At 45.5% G+C, this 22,089-nt stretch overlaps 1 protein-coding gene across 1 annotated transcript in view; it reads left to right on the plus strand.

Annotated features, from left to right (window-relative positions):
• LOC104570729 (unconventional myosin-Vb) overlaps positions 1 to 19,536 on the plus strand; it is a 122,349-nt gene extending 102,813 nt beyond the window's left edge. Inside the window, 12 exon segments of the mRNA XM_088536308.1 lie at positions 726 to 830; positions 8,867 to 8,940; positions 10,962 to 10,979; positions 10,981 to 11,158; positions 11,886 to 11,979; positions 13,427 to 13,570; positions 14,379 to 14,530; positions 15,037 to 15,126; positions 16,888 to 17,038; positions 17,383 to 17,668; positions 17,742 to 17,916; positions 19,405 to 19,536. Coding sequence (XP_088392434.1) covers positions 726 to 830; positions 8,867 to 8,940; positions 10,962 to 10,979; positions 10,981 to 11,158; positions 11,886 to 11,979; positions 13,427 to 13,570; positions 14,379 to 14,530; positions 15,037 to 15,126; positions 16,888 to 17,038; positions 17,383 to 17,668; positions 17,742 to 17,916; positions 19,405 to 19,536 — 1,599 coding nt within the window.
• Positions 19,537 to 22,089: the final 2,553 nt, after the last annotated feature.

Below are 22,089 nucleotides of genomic sequence, written 5' to 3' on the forward strand. Positions count from 1 at the left end.
CTGGGCATCAAAATAGATTGGGGATGTAGGAGGACCATCCTCTGGATAAGCTATGGTCCATGACTTCATCTCAGACAGCCCAGGACCACGTGTCCCTTGGTGTCTGTAGTGCTAGAAGGTGTTTGACACCACTGACAAAGCATAGTAAGCCCAAAGAAAAAAAATATCTCAGGTGTAGCTGTCTGAGGTAGATCCCATGTATGGTTGTCCCCATCAAGGTAGGGTTGTCTAAGATGGTCCAGGTGTTGTTTTGTGGTAACTGCCTTATTCTGCAAGAAAGTGTGGTGATCAAATCAGGTGAAATGTCTCTGCTGGGATGGAGACAACAAGAGAGCTTCACCCATTTCATTTGCTTGAGGGCTTTTTTTTTTTTTTTTTTTTTTTTGCTTAGAGAGGCTATTCTTACCAAAAGATGTATTTTCCAAAATTCCCACTTGGGTTTCTTAATTATCAGCACTACCTTTCTTCAAGGTTTTAGTGTGTTTAATATTTTGGACCACAAACCACCCTTATCTCTGTCCTAGGCTCACTGCACCCATCCTCCAGCTGCCCACCTCTGCCCTGTCTTTCCACAAGTGTATGAACCCCTAAAAACTTGGCAGCCTGGTTGGTGCCCCGAGGAGGCTCTGTTGAGTCTGGCTGGGAGGTGTTTAATGTCCAGAGCTTGGAAAGACATGGAGAAATGTGCTGGAGTTTACACTGCTGTTTTTGCATGTTGTATTTAGGAAACAAGCATCAACACCCATGCCAGCTGGCCCAACAGTGACAAGCACGTGGCTCAAGAGGATGCAATCGAGGCTTACCAAGGGATATGCGAGATGAACCGGTAAGTGTGACCCAGAGCAGGGGATGGGGCTGACCAAATCATGATAGATGGGATGTCATCCAAAATTAAAATAGATATTGAGGACCATTACTAGCTTCTGGAGTCTGTTCAGGACCTTGTCTTGAGGATGGGCAGTGAAGCTGAGGCCAAGGTCCACATCTCATCATGAGTTGCGATGCCCTTGTCCTTGGGCCTGTTTCACCAAGGCAGGCGAGGTCCTGGACAGGCTGAAACACCAACACTACCATGAACAAAACTGGAAGGTGGATTATTATATTTGTGGGTATAAATTAACGTTCCCTCCCCACTCTAGCACAAATTTGCAGTATGCACATAGGAAGCTTCTGTACCTGAAAGTTGCGGTGTGAGAAATAAAACTGCTATCCTATTTTCAATCTTCTTTTAATCAATAAATATTGCAAGAGAAAGCCTGCCTAGTGGGAATGCAAATTCTGAAGTGGGATTCATGAGCAAGAGCCAACCCCTCTCCTGTTTCTCCTAGGTTGCTCCTAGGTTGTCTCAGCTGCTTGGGCTGGGGATGGAGCCTGGTGCCAGGTCAAGGGGGAGCTGGAATTAAAAACAGCCCCATATAAATGCAGTGAGCTCAGATTTTCTTTTTTTTTTCCCTCCCCCCCTCCTTTGTTTTTCTGGTGACTTTTGACTGCAAGAAGATGGAGGGGCAGAACTTCAAGTTTAATTTCCAGCTAATGCTTCAGTATGCTTCAGTAACTGGATGTAAAACCAAGCACGCTTTGTTCTCCATTCTAGTTCTTGGGATCTTTCTTGTTGTGATTGTGGGGATTTTCTTTCTGAAAGGTAGAGCCTCAAAAATAACAGCGGGTGACATCAGAGGAAGCAACCTAATAGCTCAAAGCACTCCAGACTTCATGTCCAAAGTTAACTCCAACCATGACTCTGAAGGGACTTCTGGAGACCTGGTGGCTTTTTAAAGGGGAAAAAAAAAAAGCATATCTGCATTTTCAGATGAAATGTCCTTTCTTATTTTGATAAGAGACATTAATTATCCTACGATGCTAAAATTATCATCTCTGGGATTTAATATACATGCCTCTCCTTTAAGCTACTATCATATAGATGCATGGAAGAGTGGAGAGACATTTGGGACAGGAATTTTGTCAGGGATTGCAGCTGGTCAGTGAGATCCCTGACTCCCTTGGCAGAGACTGTTAACCTTGAGAAGATTAGAATGTATCTGTGAGATACGGAGTTCACACCAAGACAGCAGACAGTTGTTAGCAAGTTTAAGGAGGTTTGGCCACCCAATCATAAATCTGTTACTAGCTACTGTCCTTTGTAGCCCTCACCAATAAGCAGCAGCCACGACGAGGAGAGCGGGGTATAAATAGTGTACCTAAAAAATAATAAAGCGTAGTTTTGCGTTGCATCTACCCCAGTTGTTTGTGTTTTTGGCCGCCACGACTGCGACAACTGGTGACCCCGACGTGATAATAAGAAGTGGACCGCCTGGCGACTGGCGGTGGTGGCGGAGCCCGGCGGAACTTGAGAGCAGCGGGGAAGCTGCGTGGTCCGGACCTGTGATTTGACTCCTTGTGAAGGTGAGCCGCCGGGAACGGGATTGACACCTCTTGAAGGTGCGAGTGGGACTGACACCTCTTGAAGGTGCGAGTGGGACTGACACCTCTTGAAGGTGCGAACGGGACTGTCACCTCTTGAAGGTGCGAACGGGACTGACACCTCTTGAAGGTGCGCTGCAGAGAACGGAAATACACAGACATGGGGCAAAACCTGACAAAGCAGGAAGCCCTAGTTTTATCTACATGGAAGACCTTACTTGCTCAGAGAGGTATTAAAGTTACTGACTATGAGTTACGCCGCCTGTTGCTCTGGTGCCGAGGACAGGGGTTTGAGGCCACTTCAGCTGTTGCATTTAGTGTGAGCGCTTGGCAGAAGGTCGGTGATAAGCTGTGGGATGCGCTTTCTAGAGGCTCTAAAGAGGTAGAGGGTTTGCCTACTACTTGGCGACTGCTGCAGGACACCTTGGAGGATTGGGCAGCGGGGCACAACCAGGAGAGCATTCCTGTGATGCTGGAAAGTACCCCCCTATTGGGGGAAGACAGAGAGGACCAGGAGAAGCATCCTTCTCCTATAGAGTCTGTTACGGAGCAAATGGACGCTTTGCAGTGCTCCACGGGCACCTCTGGGTCATTGAAACATGAAACCAACTTGAGTCGTAAGTACCCCTCGCCTGATGAGCTGGTTAAGATGCGGCGACGGGGGAAGTCTCCCAGTGAGTTTTTGCCCCCCCTCTATAAGACACCTGCGCAACAGTTGGCCGAGTGGAATGCTTTAAATAAACCTGTGCTTCCCTCTGCTCCTCCTGAAGAGGGGGAGAAAGAAAATAATGAAGAAATCCGCAGTAAAAAACGTTTCCCACCCCCCCTCCCCCATGACTCCTCGGATGAGGAGGAGGAGGAGGCGGTTTCTGCTGTTCGTCCTTCTGTGAAAGAGACTATAGGGAGTTCTCAATGTCGGACCTTGAGATTAGCAGCTGAACCCTGGACTCTCCCCCCCGTCACGGTGACTGTGTTGCCGCGGCAGCCTGGCAAATTCTGGGATCAGGTTAGAAAAAAGGCAGCCGAAATGGGGCAATGGGATTTGTTAGATAAGATCGGTTACCCCTCAGAGGCCTCCACTCAAGTTGTCGGCTGTGGTTTGGAAGCTTTTCCTGTGTTTAAGGCGGCCCCCAACTCGGGAAGAAGGGATGAACATAGCACGATTGCCTGGAAAGTAGTGCAAGACCTGCAGACATGTACATCAAAATATGGTATTAACTCTTCAGAGGTAATGCGGCTGATCCGAATTATTAATACAGATCTTTTAGCCCCGTATGATATAAGCCATCTTGCTCAGATTCTGTTCCAGCCTGTAGAGTATCAAGTGTTTATGGAACACTGGAGGAGATTAGCTGAGCGGGCTGCACTAGACAACATGCGATTGCCGCAAGGAGATCCGCGGCAGGGAGTTGGCCTTGACGCTTTGATGGGAACGGGCCTTTTTGCTAACCCTGATCTTCAGGCTCAATGGGACCCTAGTATTCTTGAACAGGCACAACGTTTAGGTATGTCAGCTCTGACACGAACTATGGAGCTGGCCTCGCCCCGTCCTAGATATACAACAATCAAGCAAGGGGTTAAAGAGCCATTCTTACAATTTGTTGAACGGATTGCTACATCATTAGAAAAACAAGTAGAGGACGATGATTTGAGACAGAGACTGTGCACTCAGCTAGCTAAAGATAATGCTAATGAAGATTGTCAGAAAATAATTGAAGCAATGCCAGGGAATCCAACTATTCCTGATATGGTAACAGCTTGCTCAAGAGTGGGAACAATAACACATAAAATGACTGTTCTAGCTGCAGCTCTTCGTCCCAATCCCAGGTGCTTTGGATGCGGTCAGGAGGGGCATATCAAGTCTGCTTGCCCGTTTCAGAGTGCAGCTGCTAAGCAAAAAGGCAAAGCGGCAAGGCATTTTGCTAAGCCTGTGGACAATACTTGTAATCGATGTGGCAGGGTAGGGCATTTTGCCAAACAATGTCGATCTAAATTCCATATTAATGGCTATATTTTGACGGGAAACGAGGAAGCGAGCGCGAGGAGGCGCGCGAGGACACAAGTACCTCACACAGCGATTCCATGCATGAGAACACCTCCGACGGCTTATCCCTCTGCGACCATCTCACAGGGAAAACCCGTGGATCAGCAGGCATGGATGTATCCACCGCCGACACAGTAACTCTGTCAACTACGGATATTGTTAAAGTGCCTCTGGATGCAAAGGGGCCTATAGGCCAAGGACTCAGTGCATTATTAATTGGACGGTCTAGCAGTATTTTAAGTGGATTAATTGTTCATGTAGGTGTTATTGATTCGGATTATACTGGGCAAATTTGTGCTATGATGTCTACTCCCTATCCCCCAGTAACCATTCCTAAAGGTACCCGTGTTGCTCAACTTGTGCCTTTTTTGAGTTGTGTTCCTCACACAGAACTTAAGGAACGACGAGAAGGAGGCTTCGGTTCTACAGGTCCACCTCAAGTTTTCTGGTCGCAAATTGTATCAGCGCAGAGGCCACAAATGACGTGTACCATCTCCAACAAAGGCTATTCACCATCAGCGTTGAAGATTACGGGTTTGTTGGACACTGGGGCTGATGTAACTATTATCTCTCAACATTCCTGGCCGTCATCTTGGCCCATTGTGAACACTGGGATGGGTGTAGTAGGGCTGGGGGGATCCACTCAAGGGGGCATGTCTCTTGTACCTGTGCTGATCACCAATCCTGAAGGGCAAATAGCAACGATCAAACCATACATAACCTCTGCACCCCTGAACTTGTGGGGAAGAGATTGTTTAGGACAATGGGGCGTTAGGATTACGACGGATTTTTTGACGGGGGCCACTGTGCTGCAGGGTGTTCAACGACCCACACTTGCTTTAACCTGGTTAACTGACAGGCCTGTGTGGGTGGATCAGTGGCCCCTAGCAGAGGAAAAGTTGCAAGCCCTGCAAGAATTGGTGTCAGAACAGTTTGTGACTGGGCACATTGAACCCTCTCACAGTCCTTGGAATACCCCTGTATTTGTAATTAAGAAGAAATCTGGCAAATGGCGACTTTTACATGACCTACGACAGGTAAATGCTGCCATGGCCACCATGGGAGCTTTACAGCCCGGCCTTCCTGCACCCTCAATGATCCCTATGGACTGGGATATTGTGGTAATAGACCTGAAGGACTGTTTCTTTACCATTCCATTAGCACCCGAGGATAGGGAAAAATTTGCCTTTACTGTATTACCTATAAACCATTCTGAGCCAGCCAAAAGATATCAATGGAAGGTGTTACCTCAAGGTATGAAAAATTCGCCAACAATTTGCCAATGGTTTGTTGCTCAAGCTTTATCTCCTGTTCGGCAGCAATTTCCAGACTGTTATTGTTACCACTACATGGGTGTTCAGCACATGACTGGGATTCCCCATTCCCCTACAGGCCAAGCCATTGTTGAACGTTTACATGGCACTCTGAAGCGCCTCGTGCAAAAACAAAAAGGGGGAATGCAGGGGGAGTCCCCACAGGCAAGACTAGATAAAGCTGTCTATGTGCTTAACTTTCTTTCCTTCCCTAACAACTCTACTCTGTCACCCATTTCTTCACATTTTTCCTCTTTGACTACAACAGAAAAGGTACCACAGCGGGTACCGGTGCAAGTTCGTGATTTGGTTACTGGCCAATGGTCTGGGCCACATGAGCTCATAACTTGGGGAAGGGGATATGCTTGTGTCTCCACAGAAAGTGGGCCGCGATGGGTTCCAGCACGGTGTGTGCGACCTGTGTTGCAGTCGCTGCCCTCCTCATCCTCGGAGGTTATGGAGGAGGAGATTGGTGTCCAGCCCCTCCCTGAAGAATTGGCAACAACATCTGGGTAACCTTAGCCAACACCATCAATCAATCAAAGCACCGTATGCCTGGCTACCAGCGATCCTCGAAATCCTCTTTCAGGGCTTCAACTGCTGCCTAATATACTGACAATGGATCAATGAGATCAGAGATCCAGACTCGGGGTGAGGGTAAAGACTACAATTGCTCCAACTGACAGAGTATGCAAGTTGCAAATGGATGATGGATGGAAGTAGTTAAATAAGTTGTTTGGCAACTGGGGTTTGTCTGGGTGGTTTGAAGAAGTGAAGACGTAAAGAAAGTAAAGACGTAAAGACGTAAAGACGTAAAGACGTAAAGACGTAAAGACGTAAAGACGTAAAGACGTAAAGACGTAAAGACGTAAAGACGTAAAGACAGTAAAGAAAGTAAAGAAGTGAAGAAAGAAGTAATTATTGTGGTTGTGTTATTAATGGTACCTTGTTTGATCGGTTTGCTGCAAAGGGCCCTGCAGCAAACCGTTAGTGCCATTTTTGTAACACAAATACAAAAAGGGGGAATTGTCAGGGATTGCAGCTGGTCAGTGAGATCCCTGACTCCCTTGGCAGAGACTGTTAACCTTGAGAAGATTAGAATGTATCTGTGAGATACGGAGTTCACACCAAGACAGCAGACAGTTGTTAGCAAGTTTAAGGAGGTTTGGCCACCCAATCATAAATCTGTTACTAGCTACTGTCCTTTGTAGCCCTCACCAATAAGCAGCAGCCACGACGAGGAGAGCGGGGTATAAATAGTGTACCTAAAAAATAATAAAGCGTAGTTTTGCGTTGCATCTACCCCAGTTGTTTGTGTTTTTGGCCGCCACGACTGCGACAGAATTTCTTTCCATTTTTTGTTTTGCAGAGTGCAGGTCACCAGGAAGACTTTGAGAATCGGGTACTCATGCAGGCTTATTTGGGAGAAGAATTAAAAAAAGGAGAAAAAAATAAGCCACTATTGGCTTCCAGGAGAAGGGAATTCCATCTTGAGAAATATAGACTAAACTGCATCTCCTTTTGAAACAGGTGATGCATCTTGGTTTGACTCTTTTCTCTCTGATTTAATGGTACTTTTTTTTTTCCTTATTTCTAAAGAAAAAAAAAGGGAAAAGGAAAAAGACTTTCAAATGCAAATGGAAGCCAAAAATCTTTCAGTAGTGAGTGTTCCTGGTCAGGTTCACCAGCTCACTTCATTCACTTATAATGTGTTCAATAGCTCATTAAAGAAGATAAATGAGTTCACTGCTTCTCATAATTTAAAAAAGAGTGTTAAAAGGAAAATGTCTACTGATGAAGTGAGAAGAGGATTTTCTGGGCATTTTTCTGCCTAGGGGGATGTGAAAGAGATTGAATCTTAAATGGTTCTGAAGGAAATTGAGGAGAAAAGCATCTAAGGGTGGTTCAGTTTGAAGGTTGTTTGGAGGAAAGGCTCTCGTGTTTGACTTTATGATTGAGAAACCCTGTGATTGATGCAGAAGACAGAGAATTATTTTAGAGTAGTAGAAGTTGGTGCAGAAGGAAGGAAATAACTAAATTTGTCCTTCACGTGATCAGAAAAATGTCCTGTTGGTGAGACCTGCCTGACTGAAGGAGGTGTGGGAGAGAAGGGGGTAAAGTACCCACTTGCAGAGGGTTGTTTAAAGCAGGACCAGGGGAAACCACAAGAAAGGTACTGGGAGGAACCTGTGAAAAAATAGATTTCTCTGATATAATGATGACAGCCAGAGTCTTAATGCAGACCCAGTTGTCCGCAAATGTGTTTCCTTTACCAATATACCTCATTCCTCTGAAGGGTTTTGTAGCCTCCTTGTGCTGTGTGAGGTGCTTCTCCTCAAGGAGGGTTCACCCTGTTGTCCAGGCATTTCCATAGGACATTGGTGTTATTCCTTAGTCACGATACCGTGGCTCAGGCTCACGCTCTCTGCACTTCTCATTTCACCCCTTCCCTACCCCTTCTTCCAACTTTTGCTCTCTCACTTATTACTCTTGCTTCTTGTTTCTCTGTGCTGAATTTTAAGTATGACTTTAACATATTTTTGACTTAGACAGTATGTCCTCTAAGTGTTTCCTTGCATTTCTGCAGGAAACCATTTGGCCATATAGAAATGAAAACTCAGGTTCCGCTCCCCAAGAGTTGGGCTTTTCAGTAAAAACAGGAAGGACTCAAGAATCATGGTTACACAGCATCTCTTCCAGATCTGCTCTGAGCAGGAGGTTGGACCAGGTGATCTCCAGAGATCCCTCCCAAGCTGGTGCCATTGTCAGGAGCAGGGAGGAAAGGGCTGCAGAAGCACCGGGGGCAATGGTGTCCTTGATGTGGAAGAAGAAACCCGCATGAGTCAGAGGGTTCCCCCGGGGCACAACTGGGGCCTCGTGAGCCGGACAGGGCTCTTCTCATCTCATTTATCATGCTGGAAAAGAAAATGCAACAAAATGAAAGTGTGCTTGGAAAAAAAAACTTGAATGTAATAAGGGTTCTGGATTTCTCCCTCTTTGGTTGCAATTGACCTTTTGTCTTTCTCTATCCTCTCGTTTTTTTTTTTTTTTTTTTTTTTTTTTTTCTCTGTTCTTTACTTATACCAAGACTGAGGACTGAGGTTATCTCAATGAAGATGGAGAGCTCAGATTGGCTTATCAAGGCTTAAAGCAAGTTGCCAGGTCAAATGCTTTTTTTTTTTTTTTTTTCCTCCCACTTCTTCCTCTCTCCATCCCCTTTTTGCCTGCCCTTTTGTGTATTGTGTATTCCTCTTCCTTCGCTCGTGAGCTGCTGTCATCCACGGGAGAGCTCTCCCTAAAGTGTTTTCTCCTGGTGGTGAACGTGCCAGGAGCTCTGCTTCTGGGAGGGTCTCACATTTCCATGCCAACGGGTCTGGATCCGGCCATGGGGATCAGAGCAAGGTGTGAGGTCTCCTGCATAGGGTAGTCCAAAGCCATCACCTCTGGAAGGATCAGGCTACATCCAGAAAGTGGCAGGCAAAATAACGTGTGATTCATTTATTCTTCAAAGGAAGGTAGGAACTCAAGTTCGTAGAAGAAACGTATGTTGCTGAGGGCCACATATAGTTAATTGAAACCCATGTGAAGAGCTGAAACAATAAGTAAATGCTTAGGTCCACCTGAAACAACATCCTGTATTTTCCAGCCCTGTTAAGAATACAATTCCTGACAATGTGATCATGAGGCTGAATGCATTATAGTCCGTGTTTTTATAGTTAAGAAATGCATGTTCGTATCTTTTGCTGGAGGAGAGGTTGGGTTATTTGTATCTTCTAAAAACAACAAAAAAAAAACAAAACAAAAAAAAAACAAAACTAAAAAGCCCAAACTAGAAAATTATTAAAACTTTTCATCTTTAGAACTTCTGCAGAAAGCAAGTATTTTTTGATGCACTCTATCAAACAAGAAAAAAAAATGAATTGTTGCTGGCAGAAAACTAGTTCACAGGCTTAAATTTACCAGCAGGACTTGAAGAGTTGTAGCTTTTTTCCCCACTGGCACTGCTCAGCAGTCAAGGCATGTCCTGGGCAAGGTATCAACGTCGGAGTTTTCTTCCCACTGGGCATTGCATCCTTCAAGGAATTGGCCAGGGTTAATGCAGAGATGGGGCAGGCTCTCATTGGCATTTCTTCCCTGTTCTCATTTCTAAATTTAAAACAGCTAGGTAAATCACCTGATTTCTGAGCAACTGATTTAATTTAGTACAAAACAGTAACTAAATGCCTTGCTGGCAGCTCCCAGGAAGAGAAGGGATCTCATGTGGTCCATACATCGACCCCACGGAGGTCCTGAAAAGATGGAATAACCATGGAGTGGGAGAATGGCTGGATTTGGTGAGTTCTGTCCACAGTATGTCATGCTGTTAGTACATGCACATGGCAAAGTGTGAGGAAATTAGTATTTTTTTATACTGCTGAAAACACCTGGTGAAATCAGCAGTGACTGTGGAGCTGGCAACCTGGAACTGAGCAGGAAATTCCCTCTTGCACATTGCCCATCAGGTAGGTGATGAAAGACAGTGTGGAGGCATACCTGAAATATAAAGATATGTAGGTATAAACAAAGATAAGGAAATAACAGTCATACAAACAACTGGAAGAAATAAAAGGGTTTGGCTTCTGCCTTTTTAAAGACCCTCAGCACCAGCCAACGAAGCCTAGTCTAACTTCGGGCAGTCTAACCCAAAGAAGTACCTTGCGTTACACATCGTTCAGTTTGCAAGAGCAAAACCTGATGCTTGAAAGGGGTCAGAGCCCAGGAACGATGGTTCAAGTACATGATTAGTGACTGTTCTTACTGATTAACCAGTTGCCTTGATTTTTCCAACTGGAAAGACATTCGTGCATGCTCGTGGTCACAGCTCCCTTCTGAACTCATGTTGCTGTGCTCTGCGTTGGGCATGTTGAGCCAAGTTGGGGTCCAGGCTGTCCTGCTGCCGCTCCAAAGCTCTTGCCTTTAGGGGCCTGCCTGGAGCATGTTTGTGTCCCATGCATGGTTTAATCTCCAGCACTGCAAATAATAAGGCAGCATTGCAATAACAGCCGTGGCACCCCCTTCGTGTGTATGTGTCAGTCACTGGGAGGTCCCTTTGCTCCCATAGGGACATAGCCAAGGTTGGCTGACTTTGAAGGATCTGGACTCAAAGCGGTAGTTACTGATGTTTGGAATGGGCTTTTCCTCAGGTTGTTGGAAGCACAGCTTCCACCAGCGAAGCGAGCACGAGGAGGAGATCGAGACTCTGAAGAGCCAAGTTGAGGCAATGAAGGAAGAGATGGAGAGACAGCAGCAGGCCTTCCTGCAGACCCTGCAGCTCTCTCCAGAGGTCCAGGTGGAATTTGGGCTTCAGCAGGAAATCACGCGCCTCACCAACGAGAATCTAGTAAGCAAAAAAAACCCGCTGTCTTTTGCAGCCCAAGGAACCGAAAATGGGTTGGCAGAGATGAGATAGGAAACAGAGGGGAGGATAAGGCCCTGGGGGCTTTGCATGCATTTACTTGCTTTAATTGGCAGGGTTGAGGCCCTGTGTCCCTCTGGAAAGTGCCACGTGATCGTGGGTTTTTTTTTTTTTTTTTTTTACCCCTTCACACCTCCCGTATCCGTGTTTGTGTCCAGAGTGAACGTTGATCTCTCCTGAGTTGGGCTGAGGGCTGCTCAATAACCCTGTTGATTCTAAGTAGGGTTGGAATTGTTTAAATACAAATAACAGGCAGGAATAAAGTTCCCTGGGAGGTATGTTGTGAGTAATTACCTACTACAGGCTGTGCCAATAGGAAGTAAATGTAGAGCAGCTAGGGTCCTCGTGATAAGTGGGCACTTGGAGCAAACTTCAAACCATTGAGGGAGGAAAACCCAAAGAGGCCAATTTGTCTCCATTCCTGCCTTGCCAGAAGTGTATCCTTTAGCAGAACTAAATAGTCTTCGCTTTATTGTTCTTCTGTATGGTTAATTATCCAACCCAGCAATGGGATTTGATTTATAGCACCAAGAAACTCTCTAGAACCAATGCAGAACAAGGTGGCTCCTACATAACCCTGTAGAAGTTAGTATTGTTTTGGTTTGTTTGCTTGGGTTTGTTTTTTAAACCTATCATATCTTCTGCTTTTTAGGATCCCAAAGAGTTACTAGAAAAATTGGAAAAGAATGAAAAGAAGCTGAAGAAACAGCTAAAGATTTACATGAAGAGGGTCCAAGATTTTGAAGGTGACTTTGCTTTTGTTGGAGGTTGTGGGTGGAGGAGCAGCATTCTGCTTTTGCTGCTTTGGCCAGCCTCAGAGAACTGCAGATTTCCACTCAGAGTTTTTGCTCCCTCTCCTAGCAATTGCTGGTCATGGCTCTAGAGTTGCTGTGCTTGTGATTTTTCAGTCTAATTATGTGTTATTTTCTTGACTCTACCTGGGCTTCAAATTTTATGTAACTCATCTATTCACATCCTCTTTTTCGGTGTGTTAACATTTATTTTAGCCATCTAGGGTCATACTGTCGGATTGTACAGTTTGGACTCTATTTGTAAAACAGAGACAAGCAAATTGAGTAGCTGCTGGTGGAAATGGAAACTTGCAGTAAGAAATACTAGTTTAAATGAGAGGAGACCTGGAAGTCCAGCTGAAGCCCACAAGTGGTGCAACCTCCTCCTTGTAACTGCTGCTGCCACCTTCACCTTGGACATGAATCCAAAAGTGGGCTAATAGGGGAGTAATGTCCCTAGCTCTGCTGGAGTCTTTGATCAGATAGGGACAATTTAACAACCCAGTCCAGAAGCCTGGAGCCTCCTTTATCTTTCCAACATGCTTCCTTTGAAGCTTACAGAAGGATGTGGGGAAGTGAGGGTGGTGGAGACGCTTGCCCTGTGCTGGGCTTCAGGTGGTATTTCAGATCTTGGCACTTTATTACAGTCAGTGCTGTGACCCCAGCAGAGATTGAGAGAAGAGCTCAGTGGCTACTAGAAACCTCTGTTCTTGGAATTTGGGGGGATTAAAGATACATAGTGGTTTTTTGCTTTGTTTTGTCTTTAGATAAAAAAAAAGCTCATGCTCAACATCTCAAACAAGACATCTGTGCTATGTAAAAACAGCTTTTCTTTCTCTGTTGAAATGGTGATTAACCAGAGAACTTTCTCATGAGCTAATTTCTGAAAAACAGACATTAAGTGAAATTAAGTTGGATAAATGGAGGAGTTCCACAGCTAGCATAACTGGTCTTTGTCACTGTAATTTGTATGCATCAAGCTGATGTTTCCTGCAGTACTTGCATTTGAGTCTCATAATCTTCCAATTTATTAAAATTGTATGCAAGCACGACGCTCAGTAGTGTGCCATAACGTTATCTGTGTTGCACAGATATTTTTTTCAGACATATTTTTTCCTCTGTGAAAGTGGTGCACTAAGAAGATTCCCCCAGGGTTATGACCCTCCAGCTGGAGTCTGGGTTTCCTTAGAAAAGTAGAAAATTGCTCCATCTTTTGTTCCTAGATCTGACTTTTGCATTCGTTATTTTGTTCTGAGACAGTTGGCATGGAATTCAAGATCTATTTTTTTGAAAGGTCTATCCAAAGCTGAGGACATTTTTGGACTTATATATAACAAATCTGCCTGGTGCTTGGTCTAAGGCCAACGGATCAGCTCTAACATTTTGTCTCTTCTCCTCGCAGCATCCCAAGCAATGGTACAGATGGAGAGGAGGCAGCACCAGCTCAACCGGCAGGTTGCAGTCCAGAGGAAGGAGAAAGATTTCCAGGGAATGCTAGAATATTACAAAGAAGACGAGCCTCTTCTCGTGCGAAACCTCATCACAGGTGAGCAGCCTAGCGGCCGTGTCTCATGCTGAGGGAGGTTATAAACTGGAAACTCAGCTGAGAGAGGTTTTCCAAGGTTTTAGACTTCAAAATAGGCAAACTGTGATTGTGCTGATTTGAAGCCAGATCAGAAATTAGCTAATGCCCTGAACTGGCAAAACGCTTATGCTCTTTGGGGAGAACTGTGACCATGAAGAGCAGACAGCTGCATGTGGCTGCAGCCTCCTTCCCCCACCCTAACCCAAATGCTTTGGTCTCCCCACGTTTGGGAGAATGGGGTAGTATAATTCCTTAATTCCTTACTCTGCGGTGGTTTGCGTAGACAGACCTCCATTCTACTGCTGCTCTTACTCTGGAGATAGGTTTTTTTTTTCTGCTCTTCCTTTAGATGAGCTCTTCCTTTAGCCTTAGAGGCTGCAAGTTTCTGCAGGAACTGTCTAGATTCAGTATCTTGAGGAAAAAAATGAATGGCAAAGTTAAACTTATTTTTTTTCTTTAACCTGCATGAAGCATTCCTGAGAGTTTCAGGGAGTTTTTCCAAGATTGGTGTATTGGCTCGGATAGCCATTCATAAGGTAAATAAGATTCTGCTGAGTACCACGAGTGCCACCAAAAGGTGCTGCCCTCCTGGACCCCAGTGCTCCATCCTCCTGCCTTAGCTGGCTCCAGCGGGTTGTCCAGCTGCTGTTGCACCTCTGGGTCTGCATCTGCACCACGAAGCTGAAACCTCAGCTTCCCTGGGGTCTTGCCCAAGGACTTCTCCAGCAGACAGCTGGCAAAATTGGCTTGTGTTTTGCTGAAGTTCTAGATCTGAAGCCCCAGACGGTGTCTGCCACCGTCCCTTGCCTCCCCGCCTGCATCCTCTACATGTGCATCAGGCACGCGGACTACATCAATGATGACCAGAAGGTACACTCCTTGCTCACCTCCACCATCAACGGCATTAAGAAAGTACTGAAGGTGGGTTCAGGTTGGCTCTGACTTGCGGTGAGATGGACATGACCACGCAGCTCTCGAGGTGATTTCCAAACCCACTCCCTGGCCTTGATTGCTTTTTAAGAAGAGCAAGGGGATGATTTGCCTACCAGGACAGTGCAGAACTGGAAATAAACCCTAGACTTTGTTAATGCCAGTTTATTTGCCAGATTTGATGCAGGAGATGAAGGTATCTCATCTTTGTGTTCAGGTATAGATGGGGCAAATGTATGACAAACTTGAACCTTGAGAAAAGCGCTATTGCCCGATCAAGAAGTATCCCTCACACCGCTTTTGCTGCTGCACTTCTTTCCAAAGGCAAAAATGCAGGTTATCTTAGCAAGGAAGGCAACGCTAATTGCACTTACAAGCAGTTAGATTAAAAAGCTGTTTACAGAGAACAAAAAGGGAATGTCTTCAGTAACGCTGGAAACTGTCACCTTCATGTGCCACTGAGGAGGGGTCTCACGCAGTTCTCTTTGCTCCTGCAGAAGCACAACAAGAACTTTCAGATGACATCGTTTTGGCTGGCTAACACGTGTCGCCTCCTGCACTGCTTAAAGCAATACAGCGGGGATGCAGTGAGAAACTTCAGGATATTTGCATTTTTTGAGGAATTTTGCTCTGGGCTAGCATCATTCTCCCAGGGCTCATCTCTGGCTGCCTGCTGATTCCTTCTTTTATTTGGATATAGCAGGAGGCAGCTCCAACAGAGCCTCATGAGACATAGCACAGTGGCAAGATATTTAAGAGCACAAACCAGGACCCTTATAGCCTAACCCACATTTTTTTCTGACCAGTACTAGCAGTGTTTTGAATTTTATAGCCAATCTTACAATGTGATTCATCTGAGCAGGGCAATCCCTCCTGGTAGACTGCTTTTGAAGACTGTTCTCTTGATTTCAGTCCTTTCATTACTCAGAGGAAAAGTGTTGCAGTTTTATTTCTTTTTATTTCTTGCAATTTTATTTCTGAATAAACATTGGCATTGGTATTAAAACTTATAATAAAGCCAAATTATGCCATTTTTTATTTACTCTTAATTTGTGTTAGATATATTGAGCTAACAAGCTTCAAGAATAAAGAAGAATTGAGAATACAAAGCAAAGTTGTCTTGGAATCAAATTAACTGCTCAGATAAAGACACTGTTTGGTTTATAAAACTGTATGTAGAAGTTCTAAATTTTAAAAAGTAACAATTTAGGTAAGACTTAGTAATAGTTAGGCTGCTATTCGCCCTCTTCTGCCTGGATAGCAAGAAGAGAATTTAAATAATTTAAAGAGAATTATTCCCAGAATACCGGTTGGGGGGAAAAAAATGAAAGCTTAAATTTCACGTTGCTTGTTCTGGTTGTGCAGTGTCAGCTGAGTCAGCTATTTTCAAGTTGGGTTGATGATTGTGTACAAAAACAGAGGGGGAGAGAATCATTCCCATCTGAGTGGTTTCCCAGAATAAAGTTTGCTTTAGTTGGAAACCCAGCTGATTTTTAAGAAAGTAAATTTAAAAGGAAACTCCAAGCGATTTTGACTTTTTGAAGCTCCAAGAGCATAACAATTTTTTCTTTTTTTATTTCTGTGGAAAAGTGTGAAATTTGGAGGGCAGCTCAAAATGTCATATTTTTGCATTTTGCTAGTCAGCAAAATAAATAAATAGTAGCACAGCGCTCATTTTGACACTAAATTGGCAAGACTACTATGTGAATGGGTGATTAAAGCACCTGTGCTAATTACAGATTTAAGTGAGGTCACTTGTGCCTTTGTGAGCAAAATTGGTTCTAGTCCTTAATGTAGGAGCTGTTTGCAACACTAGGGGATCTGCTGCTTTTTCAGCTAAAGACTGGGGGAAAAAAAATCAGCTGCTAGAGGAGATTTATGGACTTTAATTCAATCAGTTTAAAAAGCTGACAAAAAGCACATGGTTAGACCAAATTGTTTCCTCTTTTTTATGGGAGGATATATAGCTTTCCTTTTCTGGAGCTTAATCTCTAACTGAAATATTTAGGGTTTCTGTCAAAACATTCTGAAGCTCAGAGATAAACAAATGGATAACCAAGAGTTTCTCAGAGCTCTAACAAGTCGGTTGCTCTTTCGGATATGTATTGCAATTAATACAGGTATATTTCTCCTTGCTAAAATTCAGATAACAAGCTTGCTACTTCATGACTGCTTACTGCTTCAAAAAGCAGTCCTCTCACAATAATTATCAAAAAAATCACATCTATAATAGAGTCTAAAAATGTACATTGTTAACGTATCTGGATGCATTATATTCTGAACTTATCTTTTTAATACAGTGATTTTACCAGCTGATGAAAAAACTGTTTTAATCTTCTTCTGTTTAGGGATTTATGACACAAAACACTGCTAAGCAGAATGAGCACTGTCTCAAGAACTTTGACCTGACCGAGTACCGCCAGGTCCTGAGCGATCTCTCCATCCAGATCTATCAGCAGCTCATCAAGATAGCCGAGGGCATATTGCAGCCCATGATAGGTCAGTGGACTGTGCATTAGCCTTTAGGAGGGTTTTAAGCTTTAACTGGATGCTCTGCGTCTTTCTCAGACCTTCCTGCAGTGCTAGCAATGATTCTCCCCAAAGGAAAGCCAAGAAAGGTGTGTTGCAGAAAGAAACCAATTTGTGGATCCATTCCCTTATGAGACTGTCCAGCACCCACCGTGTTGTTCCACTTTGAGACTGCTCTGTGTTTATGACAGCCCATAAAATTCACTGCAGAAGGAGCAGTTTCTTGCCTCTTGTGATGAGTGGGTTTTCTCTCTCTCTCTCTCTCTTTTTTTTTTTTTTTCTCTCTCCTCTCCTTCTTCCCCTTCCTGTCCCAGTCTCTGCAATGCTGGAAAATGAGAACATCCAGGGGCTTTCCAGCGTGAAACCAATGGGCTACAGGAATCGCTCCTCCAGCATGGAGGACAGCAACAGCTCGTACAGCTTAGACACAGTCATCTACCAGATGAACAGCTTCTACAGCATCACGTGTGATCAGGGCCTGAACTCAGAGATCATCCAGCAGGTCTTCAAGCAGCTCTTCTACGTGGTCAATGCAGTCACCCTCAACAACCTGCTGCTGCGGAAGGACATCTGCTCGTGGAACACTGGCATGCAGCTAAGGTGGGTCAGGGGCTCGAGGCTACAAGTTCCCTCTCAGCTCTCAGTACAAGTCTGACCCAAGCTATTTATCCAGGTTTAACATAAGCCAGCTGGAGGAGTGGCTGCATGGGAAGAACTTGCAGCAGAGCAGAGCGGCACAGACGTTGGAGCCCCTGATTCAGGCAGCACAGCTCCTGCAGCTGAAGAAGAAGAGCTCGGAGGACGCCGAGGCCATCTGCTCCTTGTGTACCTTGCTCACCACCCAGCAGGTAGGGGCCAGAGGGGACACATTGCTTTAGCAGATATGACACGTTTTAGTGGTAGCTCTTCTGACAGATTGGGATATTTCACCTGCTTGGGGATTAGAATTTCAGAGCTGATTCGCTGTTGGCCTTTGGGTTCCCTTCCAGCATTTGCCTTGGCAGCAAATGCCTATCTCAGCTCACAAAGCCACCAGTTGTCTTCTAGGTTCTCATCCATCTTGTCCTGTGGGATCCCCAGCAAGAATTCACGTTTGGGCCAGGATGTTGAGAACTGCAGTCCTTAAGGCACCAGTTAATTGCACTGAGTGGTTCTGACTTGAGCTTTTAGACTTCAGTCCAACAGTAAGAAGCCCCAGTTCTTTGCTGTTGGATAGTGTGCCATTTTTTTTTTTTTGATAATGGTGAAATAAGGGAGGCATGGGTTGATCTTCAGTGATCCTCATGGGTCCTTTCTCCTATGTCTCCCTCTTCATAGCCTGAATCTGTCCATGGCAGAAGGTGAATGGTGATAGGGGACGTTGAGGACTTGCAGTAGGAGTGAGTTAGGATCAGAAGGGTTGTGGAGGTGATCTCAGTTGTACTGGGAAGCAGTCAGCTATTCTGAACCTCCCTGAGTCCCCATGGGCCAACCCAAGGGATATCCCTAGATAAATCTGTTGTTCAATTTTATTCCTGGTTTACAAATGTTATCATAAGAAGGAGTTTTGATGGGTATGTAAAGGCTTAACCTTTACAGCAGGCAAAGGAGCACCAGATGACATTTGGGCTGTTTCCTAGGACAGGTTCACAAAAACATGGCAAACATGCATATTGTAAGCAATGTTTATAAATATGCAAAGCATAATACATCTCACTTTCTACAAGCAGATTTTCCTTGGCTATTGTATTTCATCAATTCTGTGCAGATCTCAGGCTGATCCACAGCACAGAACATGCTGACGCGCAGACCTACCACGCCTGCCACCCCTGTGACTTCCAGGGGCGTGGCTTGGGTCGGCCGTGTTGGCGGCCAATCTTTCTGTGCAATAATTGTTACATCGGCCCCGCTGTCCATTAAACCCGCAATTGTGCACTTGGCCGCCCCAGCTGTCAGCTGGGTGGACCACATTGGTCTCTGTTCTGCTTGTATTTGGGTCAGCCAATAGACCTGGGCTATCGGATCCCCGGCACGCACCTTTTGTGGTGGACATGGTGCCGAGACTTGAGCATATATTTCGTGCTTTTTGGGTGAGGGGATTAACAGAGGTGTTACCCAAACGCCCGACCCTTCTGATCCCAATACTAGAACTGGTCCCTCCTTTCGCTGTATGACCCGCAAAGGAACCTTTTGGGGATCAGCGGTGGTCCACTTTACTGTTCGCCCTGCCTCGGCGGCGGTTCCCAGTTGAAATTCATGGGAACCGCTATCTTGGGATCCACTTCCGTGGCATGCAATATTTGTGTCCTCATGTGAGCACCCCCGCCCCGTGCTGCGCTTCCCGTTTCCCGCCTTAGGCAAAGATCGCCCATCTCGATGAGTTAAAGAGCGGCATTGATGTGCGTAATGCCTTCCCTTTCCACAGCGGGGGGCAGGGTCCCGATGCCGCCGGCGGTTTACGGCGCCGCGGACAGTCTCGCTTAAAGTGACCCATCTGTCCGCACGCATAGCAAGCTCCGGAACCCATTGCCGACCGAGTTGTGGCAAGAGATACATAAGCACCGGCAAGCATCTGCAATGGATCGTTTGAGTTATCTTCCATTTCCTGCCCTGTTGCCTTTCCTATATCAAAATCACCGTCCTGCAACACCTCACGCCTAACCGTCACCCATGGATTCTTTCCCTTTTACTATCCCCGCCCGGCTCCATGGGTAGTGACGCCACAACCTCCTTCAATCCCCCGTCCGGGGGGAGGGGAGGCTGTGTGTGGAGACCCGAGCCTGGGCAGGGCGGATAAGTATACATTGGTGGATAGCAGTCCTAGGCAAAGGTGGCAAAGATAGCAAAGATAGCAAAGGTGGAGGTTTTGAATTGCTTGGAGGGGCTGGGGGAGGTGGGGGCCGTGCTCGCTTCTATCCCTGTTTCTGGATGTACCCACATATTCTTGCAATGCCTCACATACAACACGCCACGAGCGCAACAGTGATGATGTGTTAGTCCGTAATCTCAATAATCACCCGCACACTCAACCTGGTGGGTTGAAAAGCAAGCTTTTAGTAGCCGGCCGGCGGCGGACCTCTTATAGTTTGCCTGAGATCCGCACCGTCTTGGGAAAAAGTTTGCGTTTTTATAGACAGCTGCGACTCCTTCATACGTTATTTGCAGTTACCAGTCCTTCACGGCTGATATCTTATCTCATGGTTGCAGCAAGAGCAGGGTGACTCAGCATAAGTAGCAAGCTATGTTCACAGAAGCAAATAGCGAAATTAGGTACCTAGTCACCTCAACCTTATTAACTTCTTATATGGTCCCTCTTTGCACAGGGTGCTACATTTCCCCACTGGCTGTTGTCCCCTACCTCAAACCATTGAGGTAATACTCTTCTCCTGGGAGTGGGTTATAGTACGTCCTCGTGACCATTATTTTTGCCTCTGAAATTGTACTAGCGATATGAGTGCAGATGCATTTTAAGATGCAAGGGATAATGATCATAAAAATAAGAATTAATATTATGGAACCAGCTATTGCGGACATTAGGGTGGTGAGCCATGGGGACCAGTTATACCACGACTGGAACAGATTTGTGGAGGCATAGTACCTTGTCAGTAGATAATAGATGCCTTGTTAGTAGATAGTTAATCACAAGAATGCCTTAGTAGTGCACGGTTGATGGGCTGACCCACAAGGACTAATGTCTTATCAGCAAGGAGCAAAGCAGGAAAAGGAGGAGGACTACAATCGCATGTGGAATGTCTTGTCAGCAGATGAGGAACAAAGCAAGGAGAAGAAGATAACCACAACTGCATGCCTGGCAAGATGCTGATTGGTTGTAATCTTTGCAACACTTGTGTTAAAAGGGTATAAAAGAAGTTGGTTTGAGAATAAAGTTGTCTCACTCTGCATCCCAGACTGAGTCCGTTCTTTCACGACTGGAACAGATTCTGTCCTTGTGTCCCGTGGTAATATTTTTTTTTTTTTTTAGATTTCTGCACACCATGGCTAATGTTTCCCTAATGACTCCTGACTGGTTTGCATAAAAGCAGCACACTTCTCCAAGAGCTACACATAGGCCTCCTCGCTTCATAAAGAGAAGGTCTAGTCCCCTTCTATTTTGGAGGACTACTTCAGCTAAAGAGTCCACTTGATTTTCCAATCTTCCCACTGTCTCTTCCATATATCCCATATCTTGGGCTACACGTGAGCTTAAGTCCTGCAATCCCTGTTTTTGAGTGATTAACGCAGAAGGCCTGACCGCGGTGGAGCCAGCTATTCCTGCCCCAACCAGTAATGGAATTAAGATAGGGGCAGCTCTTTTCTCTCTCCCATGATGGTGTTCAATGTAGCTCAGGTGGGCTCTTCCGTTATCCCCGCCATACAAATACACTTGGGGTAGAATATATGCTAATACACAGAAATCAGGCCCTGCACCCGAGGATTCAAGTTGCTGCCGCTCATACAGGCCCACCACGCCCCTGTCAGGGCCTCATAATTCCTGGTTCTCGTAACATTAACTCTTAATGTTCGGTTACAATTTTTCTGGTACAAGGGGAGTATCGCCCTGCAGCGATCAAGCATAGTCCTGCTCCCTGCACATCCCCAAGGGTCAATCTGGGGTGATCCCATGTACACTTGTCTGAGTGCTTCCTGGGAGTAGATGCTCCTTCAGTAGCTACGCCTATATAGTAAGGGGATCTCGGATCTAGGCATAGCCAGCAATCTTTCTCAAAAGTAGAGGAATGCCTCTGTATTGTTATGGAGACCCCTGGGTCAGGCCCGTGGACATACAGCCGTAGTCCCCACGTCCTGCCCATATCCCAGGTTGTTCCATATCGGCCCCAATACTGGGGTTTAAAAAGGATCAGTTTGCAGGTTTCGGGTATACTGCATTTACCCTTCGGACCCCGCTCTATTCTTATGAAAGGGTCGTGATACCCCCAGGAGGATTCTGTTTCACAACCCCATTGGGCACAGTGAAACTGGCCATCCCCTTGACACCCAGGATTTCCTATAGCAGGACATACGTAGTATTGTACCTCCTGTAG

The sequence above is a fragment of the Tinamus guttatus genome, unplaced genomic scaffold (genome assembly GCF_059628265.1).
Source record: "Tinamus guttatus ecotype Peru unplaced genomic scaffold, ASM5962826v1 Tinamus_guttatus_pri_ptg000656l, whole genome shotgun sequence".
Taxonomy (NCBI): domain Eukaryota; kingdom Metazoa; phylum Chordata; class Aves; order Tinamiformes; family Tinamidae; genus Tinamus; species Tinamus guttatus.